The sequence below is a fragment of the Ruditapes philippinarum genome, unplaced genomic scaffold (assembly GCF_026571515.1).
Source record: "Ruditapes philippinarum isolate M1 unplaced genomic scaffold, ASM2657151v2 ctg31_1_1_1_1, whole genome shotgun sequence".
NCBI lineage: Eukaryota > Metazoa > Mollusca > Bivalvia > Venerida > Veneridae > Ruditapes > Ruditapes philippinarum.
In genome coordinates this window covers 265506-279048 of record NW_026860696.1, presented here as the reverse complement: position 1 = coordinate 279048, position 13543 = coordinate 265506, and the positions used below count along the sequence as shown (strand labels likewise).

General features: G+C 34.4%; 1 protein-coding gene across 1 annotated transcript in view; it reads left to right on the top strand.

Annotated features, from left to right (window-relative positions):
• LOC132713093 (FERM, ARHGEF and pleckstrin domain-containing protein 1-like) overlaps nt 1–13247 on the top strand; it is a 111015-nt gene extending 97768 nt beyond the window's left edge. Inside the window, exons 15-24 of the mRNA XM_060695563.1 lie at nt 3750–3839; nt 4410–4625; nt 5437–5623; nt 5982–6032; nt 7048–7106; nt 7980–8051; nt 10243–10311; nt 10986–11075; nt 12434–12519; nt 13130–13247. Of these exons, the coding sequence (XP_060551546.1) occupies nt 3750–3839; nt 4410–4625; nt 5437–5623; nt 5982–6032; nt 7048–7106; nt 7980–8051; nt 10243–10311; nt 10986–11075; nt 12434–12519; nt 13130–13247 (1038 nt within the window). The remainder of the gene's footprint in view (nt 1–3749; nt 3840–4409; nt 4626–5436; nt 5624–5981; nt 6033–7047; nt 7107–7979; nt 8052–10242; nt 10312–10985; nt 11076–12433; nt 12520–13129) is intronic.
• Nucleotides 13248–13543: the final 296 nt, after the last annotated feature.

Genomic DNA, 13543 nt, shown 5'->3' with positions numbered 1-13543 from the left:
CAAATTACAGTGCATCAAAAGTTTAGAGTAGTCAATAGAAATATGAGGTTACAATCACAAATTTCGCGGATGAATATCTTTTTACCCAATGAAAAATGTTTGGCTATTTCTGTAAAGCTTAATCAATGAAAATGCTATTTTTAGCTATGTCAATTACCAAATACTCCAGAGCGTAGTACACAAATAAATCTGACTGTCGAGTAGTGGAATATAAACATGTCGTACTGTTTTGTCGAGAAGATTTTCGCTAAATTATTTTCATCAGTGTTAAACAACAGGTTTATCGTGAACAAAATACCTCGAAATTAGTAAGGATTACAAACACGAAATGGAAATTCTGAAATTAGAATTACAATGTATTTGTTTTTATTATAACTACTCAGTATTACTTCACCGTGGTGCAGAGGTAGCGCGCTCGTTTAGGGTGTGAGAGACCTAAGGTTCAAATCCTAGTCGAGGCAACTTTTTTTTTTTGAAGTGTCCTTTTTAGCTCACCTGTCACAAAGTGACAGGGTGAGCTTTTGTGATCGCTTTTCGTCCGGCGTCCGTCCGTCCGTCGTCCGTCCGTAAACTTTTGCTTTAAATGACATCTCCTCATAAACCACTGAGCCAATTTCATCCAAACTTCACAGGAATGTTCCTTTGGTGGTCACCTTTAAAAATTGTTCAAAGAATTTAATTCCATGCAGAACTCTGGTTGCCATGGCAACCGAAAGAAAAATCTTTAAATATCTTCTTTTACAACCCTAAGAGCTACAGCTTAGATATTTGGCATATAACATCTTTAAGTAAATATCTACAAAGTTTGTTCAAATAAAAGCCCGGGGGTCAAAACTGGCCCTGCCCCAGGGGTGTCATTGTTTTTAACTATATGTGTATAGTAAAAACTTTAAAAATCTTCTTTTAAAAAACCCAATGAGCTAGAACTTAGATGTTTAGCATGAAACATCTTCTTATGGGTGTCTACCAAGTCTGTTCAAATAAACAAATAAAAGCCCTTGGGTAAAAATTGGCCCGGGGGTGGGGGGGGGGCCTATATACAGGTGAGCGACCTCAGGGCCATCATGGCCCTCTTGTTTAAGGAAGTAGCCACGATATGCAAGGATAAAGTGTGGCTGTCATAAAAAATGAAAAATGGTTTTTTGATGCAACTCTAGTCATGTGTTAAGCTGCGTAAGATTAATTATAGTATATAAAAATAAACTTATACAGGAAAATACATACAGATAGTCAGTATGATTTAGATTGCAAAGATCAGAAAATACCACAGAGGTTGCAGCCCTTTGATTGAAGAGAAATAATTATATGAGCCGCGTCACAATAAAACCAACATAGTGGGTGTGCGACCAGCATGGATCCAGACCAGCCTGCGCATCCGCGCAGTCTGATCAGGATCCATGCTGTTCGCTATCTGATCTTCTACTTGTTATAGGGTTTGTGAGCAAACAGCATGGATCCTAATCAGACTGCACGGATGCGCAGGCTGGTCTGGATCCATGCTGGTTGCAAACGCACTATGTTGGTTTTGTCGTATTAAAGACTATATACTTTGAAGCTGACAAAAATTATGTTTTACATTAAAGCATATCAAGATGGCTGTGTGTTTTAAAAGTTTAAGAAATGATAATTTATTTTAAAGCAAATCAAATGATTATTATGCCCCCATTTCGAAAAAAAGGGGGTATATTGCTTTGCACTCGTCGGTCCGTCGGTCCGTAGACCAGATGGTTTCCGAGTGATAACTAAAGAACCCTTAGGCCTAGGATCTTCAAACTTGGTATGGTGATTGGTCATGACCAGTAGATGACCCCTATTGATTTTGGGGTCAAGGGGTCAAAGGTCAAGGTCACATTGACCTTGTAAGCAAAAACGGTTTCCGATCAATAACTAAAGAACTTTAAGGCCTAGGAACTTCAAACTTGGTATGGTGATTGGTCATGATCAGTAGATGACCCCTATTGATTTTGGGGTCAAGGGGTCAAAGGTCAAGGTCACATTGACCTTGTAAGCAATAACGGTTTCCGATCAATAACTAAAGAACTTTAAGGCCTAGGAACTTCAAACTTGGTATGGTGATTGCTCATGATCAGTAGATGACCCCTATTGATTTTGGGGTCAAGGGGTCAAAGGTCAAGGTCACATTGACCTTGTAAGCAAAAACGGTTTCCGATCAATAACTAAAGAACTTTAAGGCCTAGGAACTTCAAACTTGGTATGGTGATTGGTCATGATCAGTAGATGACCCCTATTGATTTTGGGGTCAAGGGGTCAAAGGTCAAGGTCACATTGACCTTGTAAGCAATAACGGTTTCCGATCAATAACTAAAGAACTTTAAGGCCTAGGAACTTCAAACTTGGTATGGTGATTGGTCATGATCAGTAGATGACCCCAATTGATTTTAGGGTCAAGGGATCAAAGGTCAAGGTCACATTGACCTCTTTGGTAAAAACGGTTTCTGATCAATAACAAAAGAACCCTTAGGCCTAGGAACTTCAAACTTGGTATTGTGATTGGTCATGACCAGCAGATGACCCCTATTGATTTTGGGGTTAAGGGGTCAAAGGTCAAGGTCACATTGACCTTGTAGGTAAAAACGATTTCCGATCAATAACGAAAGAACCCTTAGGCCTAGGAACTTCAAACTTGGTATGGTGATTGGTCATGACCAGCAGATGACCCCTATTGATTTTGGGGTTAAGGGGTCAAAGGTCAAGGTCACATTGACCTTGTAGGTAAAAACGATTTCCGATCAATAACGAAAGAACCCTTAGGCCTAGGAACTTCAAACTTGGTATGGTGATTGGTCATGACCAGCAGATGACCCCTATTGATTTTGGGGTTAAGGGGTCAAAGGTCAAGGTCACATTGACTTTGTAGGTAAAAACGATTTCCGATCAATAATGAAAGAACCCTTAGGCCTAGGAACTTCAAACTTGGTATGGTGATTGGTCATGACCAGCAGATGACCCCTATTGATTTTGGGGTTAAGGGGTCAAAGGTCAAGGTCACATTGACTTTGTAGGTAAAAAACTGTTTCCGATCAATAACGAAAGAACCCTTAGGCCTAGGGACTTCAAACTTGATATGGTGATTGGTCATGATCAGTAGATGACACCTATTGATTTTGGGGTCAAGGGGTCAAAGGTCAAGGTCACATTGACGTCTTAGGTAAAAACGGTTTCCGATCAATAACTAAAGAACCTTTAGGCCTAGGAACTTCAAACTTGGTATGATTAATGGTCATGACCAGTAGATGACCCCTATTGATATTGGGGTTAAGGGTCAAAGGTCAAGGTCACATTGACATTGTAGGTAAAAATGCTTTCAAATCAATAACTTAAGAACCCTTTGGCCTAGGAACTTCAAACATGGTATGGTGATTGGTCATGACCAGCAGATGACCTATTGATTTTGGGGTCAAGGGGTCAAAGGTCAAGGTCACATTGACCTTGTATGTTAAAACGGTTTCCGATCAATTAACTAAAAATGCTTAGGCCTAGGAACTTCAAACTTTGTATGATGATTGGTCGTGACCAGCAGATGACCCCTATTGAGTTTTGGGTCAAGGGGTCAAAGGTTAAGGTCATGACCAGTAGATACTTGATAACCCTTATTAGTTGTTTCATCACTGGGTCAGAAGTCATAATAACCTTATCACATGACTAATTGGCTGCTGATAGGGGGCATACATGTTTTACAAACATATCTTGTTTATTTTAATGCAAATAATAATTTCTGTTTATTTTAGCGTTATCCAGTGGACAAGGCCTACTATATTGCCAAGGAGTTGCTAATGACTGAAAGAACTTACAAGAAAGATTTAGAAGTTATTACAGTGGTTAGTTTATTATAGTTATATTTTCAAATTGGCCATACCAGCTTATCTCAGTAAGGGGATCATCACATAAGTAATCTATGGGTTGATGGCTCGATACTCGGGCAAGGTGTACTTTCATCATGAGAATTGATCTTATTCATTGAGTTAAATGGTCATTTGTGGTCATTTGTCTATCAAAAGTAGTTTAAGAAACAGTGATTTATGTGAATGTGTTTGATTACAGTGGTTTAATAATACATATTTGATTTCAATTGTTGAAAAATATGAGTATAATAACAGTGGTTTAACATAAGATGTTTAATTACAGTGGTTTAACATATTAAGATGTAAGTTACAGTGGTTGAACATTAGATGTATAATAACAGTGGTTTAACATAAGATGCTTGATTACAGTGCTTTAACATAAGATGTTAAATTGCAGTGGTTTAACATAGGTGCTTAATAACAGTGGTTTAACATAAAATGTTTAATTACAGTGGTTTAACATAACTTAACATGTTTAATTACAGTGGCTTTACATAACTTAAGTTGTTTAATAAGAGTGGTTTAACATAAGGTGTATAATTACAGTGGTTCAAGAATGCAGTGAAGATAGGAGATACAATTCCTGACTTCCTCACAGACTTATTTAGATACATGGACCCTATCTACAACTTTCATCTGAATTTTCTGAAGGATGTTGAACAACGCTTGTCCCTGTGGGAAGGCAAATCTAATGCTCATTTGAATGGTGACTATCAACGTATTGGTGACATCATGGTTAATTCTTTCCTTACATCATTGGGGGTAAGTGTTTTTATATAGAGGTAACTTAGAGGCACTTAAATGCCTAAGAAAGGATCAAGTATTACCATCTTAAAAAAGGGCAAACTTGTTTTATTTTAATGATAATATAAAAGTTTTAGATATATAAGATGCTCATAGCTCATAATCTGTAGAAAGAAGTGCTCAGTGTGAAATTATTTGTAATAAAAGTAGGAAAATGTAAACAAAGTAATATTTTGACTTTCACACAAAAATATTAAATCAATGTAAATGTAATAATTGAAAAAAGCAAAAGATGGTTCAGGGAATTGAGCAATAAGTAACTTTTTGGAAATTATATAGGGCCCCAAAAATGAAAAGCTTTAGAAATAAAAACAAAAGCATATCTGGGGCCTAATGGGCCTTTAAAATTATATCATTCTGATTGATATCAAGAAATGTATCATATATTGAAGCTTTATATGGATGATTTGTATGAAAATAATATCTTAATGCAGATTGGTCATGAAAATGTGGTGGTTGTAAGGCTGAGCTCTTCTGTAAATGTTAACCGCCTCCATGGTCGAAGGGTTAGATTTGATAACTTCTAATCCAGTTACCTCTCTGGCGTGGGTTTGATCCCCGGGAGATGCTTTGGTAGTTTAGCACGGAGGTAGTCTAGTACTGGTGTAACTCTCCAGGAACGATGGTTAGGAAACTACCTGCCTATATGACTGAAATACTGTTGGGAAAAGGCGTAAAATGAAACAAACAAACAAACTTCTGTAAATGTTAATGTATAATTTACACTGTTGATTAGAATATATCTCATGTTATGTTTTGTTATTTACAGCCTTATATGAACTACCTGGAGAAACAGGATGACATTTTAGTAGAGTTGGAGAAGGCCCAGAAGACAAACAAAGACTTTGACTACCTGTGTAAGGATTTCGAGGCACAGAAAGTGTGTTATCTCCCCTTGACAACCTTCCTCCTCAAGCCTGGACAGAGACTACTACATTATAAACTACTCCTGGAAAGTAAGTGTGACACAAACATTTTAAAATTGTAACTGTGTATATGTCGGCATAGTGAATAAGTTGTCTATCTCTCAATCTAGGTATTTTGAATTTTAGGACCTTTTTGGAATCACAATTAAGTTTCATTAGTGTTGAATAAAATTAAATATATGCATTTGTGGGCTAAGAAAATTATATACTCGTGATAAATATATAAATTTGCAAAAGAAACTGGTTTGCAAAATAAATATTAGTGAAAATTAATCTGTTTAAAAAAAACAAACTGTTTTACAGTTTAACTTTATGAAATATTTTTGAAGAAAGTGATGTATAAATGATAATAATGTTACAGAAAATATAATTGAGATTGACATTTCAGGGTTGACTAGACATTACTCAAAGGCACACCCTGACTACATGGACTGCCATGGTATGTACTTAACATAAAACTCTAGCCTTATTATTTTATGATGGTAAACTTTGGCTCACTTGCCCCTCACGTATATGGATTTTAATCTTACATTGGTCATGTAATCCATTCATGTAAGAAACCTATTCATCTAACCTTATATTGAGAAATAACTTGTGTCAGTAATAATTAACAATTAGAATATATAGAGGATATTATATGAGTATAGATTCAATACTGGATTTATTGAACAAGTTAACTAATATTATATTATGCGAGCCCTGGCATTCAAAATATTGTTTAATTCAATGAGTTTAATAAATTTAGTAATAAAGCTACATGAATATAATATTCTCTTTATTGCATATCCAAAATAAATTTGAACAGTAAACAAAAATATCTTTTTCATTGACGCATTTACAGTGTAAAGCCAACATTCAGTCTTTCTGTTATGTTTGTATAACGCAAGTGACATCACATCACAATATATGCAGAGCTGTGCAATACCAATTTTTACGTTATAGAAATATTAAACATTATCTCTAACCTATTCATAAAGCTATATTCCACGATTCAAGTCAAGAGTAATAATTTTTCATTCAGTGGCAGGAGTTCTGTAAATGGTGCCCTTTGACACAGGTGTGACTATATATTAAAATAAAATGAACTCAGAGGTGGCCTATAACATAGGTGTGACTGAATATCCAATTCAAATGAACACAGAGGTGGCCTTTTACACAGGTGTGACTATATATCAAATTCAAATGAACACAGAGATGGCCTTTAATACAGGTGTGACTATATATCAAATTAAATAGAAGCTCAGAGGTGGCCTAAAACACAGGTGTGACTATTTTCAAATCAAAATGAACTCAGAGGTGACCTATAACACAGGTGTGACTATATATCCAATTCAAATGAACACAGAGTTGGCCAAGAACATAGGTGTGACTATATATCCAATTCAAATGAACTATTATTTTGGAATTAATTTTTTGACTCGCTTGTAAAACTACTATAAAACTTGTACTTTCAGCAACACTGACGAAATTAATAGAGCTTGCACAGACGTTCAGGTCTCAGAGGAAATGTATGGTGAGTGGAATATTTACAATCTGTGAAATCTCTATCAATTATTCATGTACATGTTTGTCTTCTTGTCTCTTGATTATACCCCCATAAATTACGTAAACTGATCCCGATATTGTTAGAAGAACTTTAGGGAAAATATATGATTATACAAGGTTTATCTGTGCGTATTTCATCAATATTCATACTTCTTTTATGCTTCCCAAAAGCATGTTGTTGGCTGGCACTTGATGTTTTCTGTAGCATCTTTGTTTACTAAATGATTTCTTAGATATTTTATATGTGGATACCTTTTATAGTACCAGCACCTACAAGGGAACACATCTTTTGGTCTTTGTTAATACTTGAGTTTTAGTTATTAAGTATTTTGTATGGAGGTCAAATAACCATTTTGTTTACATTTTGCTACTTTTATGACAAGTTGTTTTGCAATCATCGGTACTTTTATTTACATGAAAAGCATCTAACATGCTTTAAATCTATTAATTAGCATATAAAACATGTGAAATAAAACATATTTGGAAATAAGACATTATTTTGTTGTTTTTTTAAGAGGAAAAATTCTAGACATTTCTGATGCACAATGTACAATGTGCTTTTGAAGATAAAATCTTTTAATATTATTTATGCTAAAAATTTACATATTTGAGGCCTTAAGGTTAATTTAAAACTTTTCCCCAAGTTCTGCCTCAAATTTCAGGATTTTCATTGGTCAGTGTACATTCTATAAAGATTTCTGACCCAATCAATTTCCTGAGATCTAATTTTGAGATAAGATTAGATTTCTTTTTATCCTTGGACCAATTGTGTGAGTTTTCATATTTTGAGTTGACAGTGTTTTGTGATATAATCATTTTTTCTTTGTATATATATTTTCAGGAGAACCTTCAGAAATTGATGGAATTACAGCGTGACCTTGTAGGTCTAGACACTATTGTTCATCCTGACAGGGTAAGTTGTCTCTCCTATTGTTGTCTTGATCAGTATAAGACATGGGGGAAATATTGATGAGAAAAATATAAACAATTTTTGACAATCATTAGATGGAAATCAAATCTATAGAGTTTCTTATGAACTGAGACAATCAGTGTGCTTGCTGTGAGCTCGACTTAGTCGTTACTTTTGTCATATTTGTCTTTTATAGCTCATTCTTTGAAGGATTACAAAATAATTTGATACAAATGTTCACCACTATGTATTTCAAAAGATTGATTGTTATAATAGTGATTGACCAACAGTTGAAAATGTTTAGGATAAAGTGTAAAATACATTTTTAAAATAAGATAGCCCCTCTATTTTTAAAAATTGAACATTACAGGTTAATACCGGTGGATATTTACATATTAAAATTTTTTAGAAATTATGGCAAAATGTAAATTTATTTTACTTTGACCTGTTCACTCACTATATACCCTTTGATGGGCATAATGTCACTTTAATTGTACAGCTCATGGTGACGGACTACTTTCAGCTTGTCAAGATCATTGATATAGACAGGTTTCACTGTATCTGTTATAATGTTTAAATACCAAGCATTATTTCATATCATAAATCTTATCTTTTTAGCTCACCTGTCACAAAGTGACAGGGTGAGCTTTTGTGATCGCTTTTCGTCCGGCGTCCGTCCGTCGTCCGTCCGTCCCTCGTCCGTCTGTTAACTTTTGCTTTAAATGACATCTCCTCATAAACCACCAAGCCAATTTCATCCGAACTTCACAGGAATGTTCCTTTGGTGGTCACCTTTAAAAATTGTTCAAAGAATTTAATTCCATGCAGAACTCTGGTTGCCATGGCAACCAAAAGAAAAATCTTTAAATATCTTCTTATAAACAACCCTAAGAGCTAGAGCTTAGATATTTGGCATGAAACATCTTCTAGTGAGTGTCTACCAAGTTTGTTCAAATAAAAGCCCTGGGGTCAAAATTGGCCCCGCCCCGGGGGGTCATTGATTTTCCCTATATGCATATTGTAAAAACTAAAAAAATCTTCTTTTAAAGAACCGTAAGAGCTAGAGCTTAGATATTAAGCATTAAACATCTTCTAGTGAATGTCTACTAAGTTTGTTCAAATAAAAGCCCTGGGGTCAAAATTGGCCCCGCCCCAGGGGGTCATTGATTTTCTCTATATGCATATATTAAAAACTTAAAAAATCTTCTGTTAAAGAACCCAAAGAGCTAGAGCTAAGATATTAAGCATGAAACATCTTCTAGTGAGTGTCTACCAAGTTTTTTCAAATTAAAGCCCTGGGGTCAAAATTGGCCCCGCCCCGGGGGGTCATTGATTTTCCCTATATGCATATAGTAAAAACTTAAAAAATCTTCTTTTAAAGAACCATAAGAGCTAGAGCTTAGATATTTGGCATGAAACATCTTCTAGTGAATGTCTACTGAGTTTGTTCAAATAAAAGCCCTGGGGTCAAAATTGACCCCGCCCCAGGGGGTCATAGATTTTCCCTATATGCATATAGTAAAATCTTAAAAAATCTTCTTTTAAAGAACTCAAAGAGCTAGAGCTAAGATATTTAGCATGAAACATGTTCTAATGGGTGTCTACCAAGTATGTTCAAATAAAAGCCCTGGGGTCAAAACTGGGGGAGGGGGGCGGGTCATTGATTTTCCTTATATGTGTATAGCAAAAACTTAAAAATCTTCTTTGAAAAAACCCAAATAGCTAGAGTTTAGATATTAAGCATGAAACATCTTTAAGTAAATATCTACAAAGTTTGTTCAAATAAAAGCGCTGGAGTCAAAACTGGCCCTGCCCCAGGGGTGTCATTGTTTTTAACTATATGTGTATAGTAAAAACTTAAAAAAATCTTTTTTTAAAAAGCCCAATGAGCTAGAACTTAGATGTTTAGCATGAAACATCTTCTTATGGGTGTCTACCAAGTCTGTGGAAATAAACAAATAAAAGCCCTTGGGTAAAAATTGGCCCGGGGGTGGAAGGGGGACCTATATACAGGTGAGCGACCTCAGGGCCATCATGGCCCTCTTGTTTCTTAGCCTGTCAGTCGACCTTTTAAATCTGTAATGAGCTGATGTAACTGCAGGAAAAATACTGCAAGAAAGATAAATGACATAGATTGCATAGGTGAATGAATAGACTAATTTAACTAATAGTACAATATAATTAAATTTTGCAGGAGTTTATTCGGGAAGGTTGCCTACAGAAATTTTCAAGAAAAGGTTATCAACAACGAATGTTCTTCTTGGTAAGTAAATTACATTACAGTTTCTAATTGTGTAACTTGTTAGCCTTTTATATGCTTTGTACTTCTTGCTAATTGTTTAACTGGCAACTAGTAGTGAAAAGTTCAAGTCACTTGCCATCATAAATACTGTGCAAGGCAGCATCTTACTTCCAGTAGCAAAACCTCACACTGCCATTATCAAAACCTCTCATTTCCATTATCTAAACCCTCTCACTTCCATTATCAAAACCTCTGCCAAAAGCAAAACCTCTCACTTCCAAGAGCAAAACCTCTCACTTCCAAGAGCAAAACCTCTCACTTCCAAGAGCAAAACCTCTCATTTACATTAACAAAACATTTCAGTTCCCAAAACAACATTCAAATACAGGACCTCTTCCTTTCACAGCAACATTTATTCTTCAACACCATTCCTATGTGTAATTTTATTTTGATTTAAAAGTACAAACTTTTTATTTATGAAAAAAGGAATATATTCATATATATGAAACATGGAAGAAAGAGGGATCCTAGTTTAAGGTTACAAGTTGATGAAAATGATGTGTAGTAGGTATATAAAACAGATTTAAAATTTCATTTAAATATGCTTTGAATATTGATATGATCCTTTTAGAAATTAACAATGCAGGTTTCAATTCTTTGCCATTTACAATGAATTAAATTTTGATATTTTACAGTTTTCCGACATGCTGGTGTATACAAGTAGAACAGCCACGCCCCTTCAACAGTTCAAAGTTCATGGTCAGGTACCATTGAGGGGAATGATAGTAAGTCATGTTAAACATATTTGAGCCGCGTCATGACAAAACCCAACATAATGGGTTTGTGACCAGCATGGATTCAGACCAGCCTGCGCATCTGGGCGGTCTGACTAGGATCCATGCTGTTCGCTTACCAACTCTATAACAAGTAGAGAAACTGATAGCGAACAGCATGGATCCTGATCAGACTGAGCATGCGCAGGCTGGTCTGGATCCATGCTGGTCTCAAACCCATTATGTTGGTTTTGTCATGATGCGGCTCATTTACAATACTAGTGATAAAGTTCTATAGTATGTATTCTATGTAACAATATTTATTTATTCACATATCAGTAACCTAGTAGAATGGTTAACATATTTTTTGTTTCACTCAACAGTGGGGTAAAATCACTACTGTGTTCACCAATTCCTCTTTTCACCAGAAACCCAGTACTAGATATTTGAGGGTTTTTGCCAAAGAGTTGATCAAATAATGATAAAGATTTCTTTATAATAACTTGAATACATTAGGATTAAATTTAATGAAAATTACCTGCTAAATTTGCATAATCATGGACTTACATGTACCATGCTTTCACTTGTCAGTGTCAGTATCATTAAAAGTTAAAATTGTGATGACAGTGGCACATTCCCTTTCTCTTTATTGATGTATAGACTGGTTTAATTTATTTAAGTTGCACAATCATGCAAGTGGTTACTGCATTTGGCATTTTAATTACTGTACTGTGCTTAGCTTAATTGCACATTTAACAATTAAAGTTTACGCTTTGAACTTTGCATGAGGTTAGGAATGCTTTCACAATTTCTACTTTTAGACATATTTAAGGCTCTTAAAAAAAATAATTACATTAAGATAATGAAAAAGTCACATCTTTTTTATAAGGACTTATTTTTATTATTTATTTATTACATGCTTTTCAGTGGACAGTAAACTTACATTCTGATACTTTCACTATGAAATTATCAAAATATTATTTCACAGAAGTCTCACTATATTTGAATGTGGATGAATGGAATATGAAATGAAAATATTGTGAAAAATAAACTAAGTTGTACATAAAATATGATTATAAAACAAGAAGCACATAAGTATTTGAACATTTAAATGAAACAAAATTCATGAACTAATATTTTTCAACATGATCATTATGATGTCATTATTTGATGACATCTCATGAAGGAGAATTGTATGTGATGTTACATGCAAAAAAATCTGTCAAAATTAATTAAAATCACTAAAACAGCATGAAATCAATAGCAATTTTTTTTTTTGTGCATGTCAGATCACATTCTATTTCTTCCAGCCTTAACATGAAAAAGTTAAATCTTTATATTTAAATGATTGAATATTTAAATTTTTACAGATAGAGGAGTCTGACCATGCTAAGATGGCTGTTGCCAACAGTTTTGCTATATATGGTGGAAATAAATGTATTCTGGTAGCAGCTAGGTAAATATATCTTATATTTAATCTAGTCCGTCTTCTTTACTTTGAGTTTAGAGGTATTGGATATTTAGGAACGAAGTGAAATATTTGGGCCAATTACATGGGTATTGTTAAATAACATCTTATTTATATATGATGTTGAACTGCACTGCCAACTTTTGGTACAATTTCAAAAAATGGAAACATGTGAGGTAAAATCAGAATTTTGTTTTGAGAGATTATTATACTTTCTGTGCAAAACCCAGCCAAAAAAAGAAATATGAAAAAATATGACCTCTACTGTGTTAGTGTGATGTAAACCCAAACAAACAAACCAACAAATATATCTTAGAGAATAAGACGATGGCTTTGTTTTGGAGAGAAAGTTTAGGAACCTTATTCCCATTGTGTGTCATATATAATACATTGTGTGAATGCATTGTGTCAAATTTAATCAGAAATGTATAATTGAGTTGCAAAAAATGATGACATAAATTTCCTAGAATTCAGTACTCAAGAGATTCAAAGAAGACATGAAAATGACATAAAGTACTCATTAAAACTTGGAACATTTGGTCTCTCCAGGGGGTATTGATTCCATTGAAGTAAGGTAAATGAGTTAATTTTTTTACAGCTCACAGGAAGAAAAGGATAAATGGATAGAAGATTTAAACGAGGGGACGATTCAAGCCAAGTCAAGAAATGATGATAAACTGAACTATCCTAGTCTTAAATCAAGTACCAGTGAGTAGTGTTTTCTAATGGTATATAATTGTAATTACATGTACTATAATGTACAGTCAAACTTGTGTGGTCAAACCTGTGTTTAAAATTTCCTTAAAATAAGGGTTTGTTAGTATTGGTCAAATTTATAAATATATAGAGTCTAAGGTGCTAAGAGTATGTTTAAATCAAGAGTTTTCAGGAAAGACAAAGTTTTGTAATACAGCCAGACATCTGATATAGCTCCCAAAAGTTAAGACTCGCATTATATAACCAAAGGCCACATTTTTTGTACATTCCAAGATAGTTTTGTACATTTTTAGAT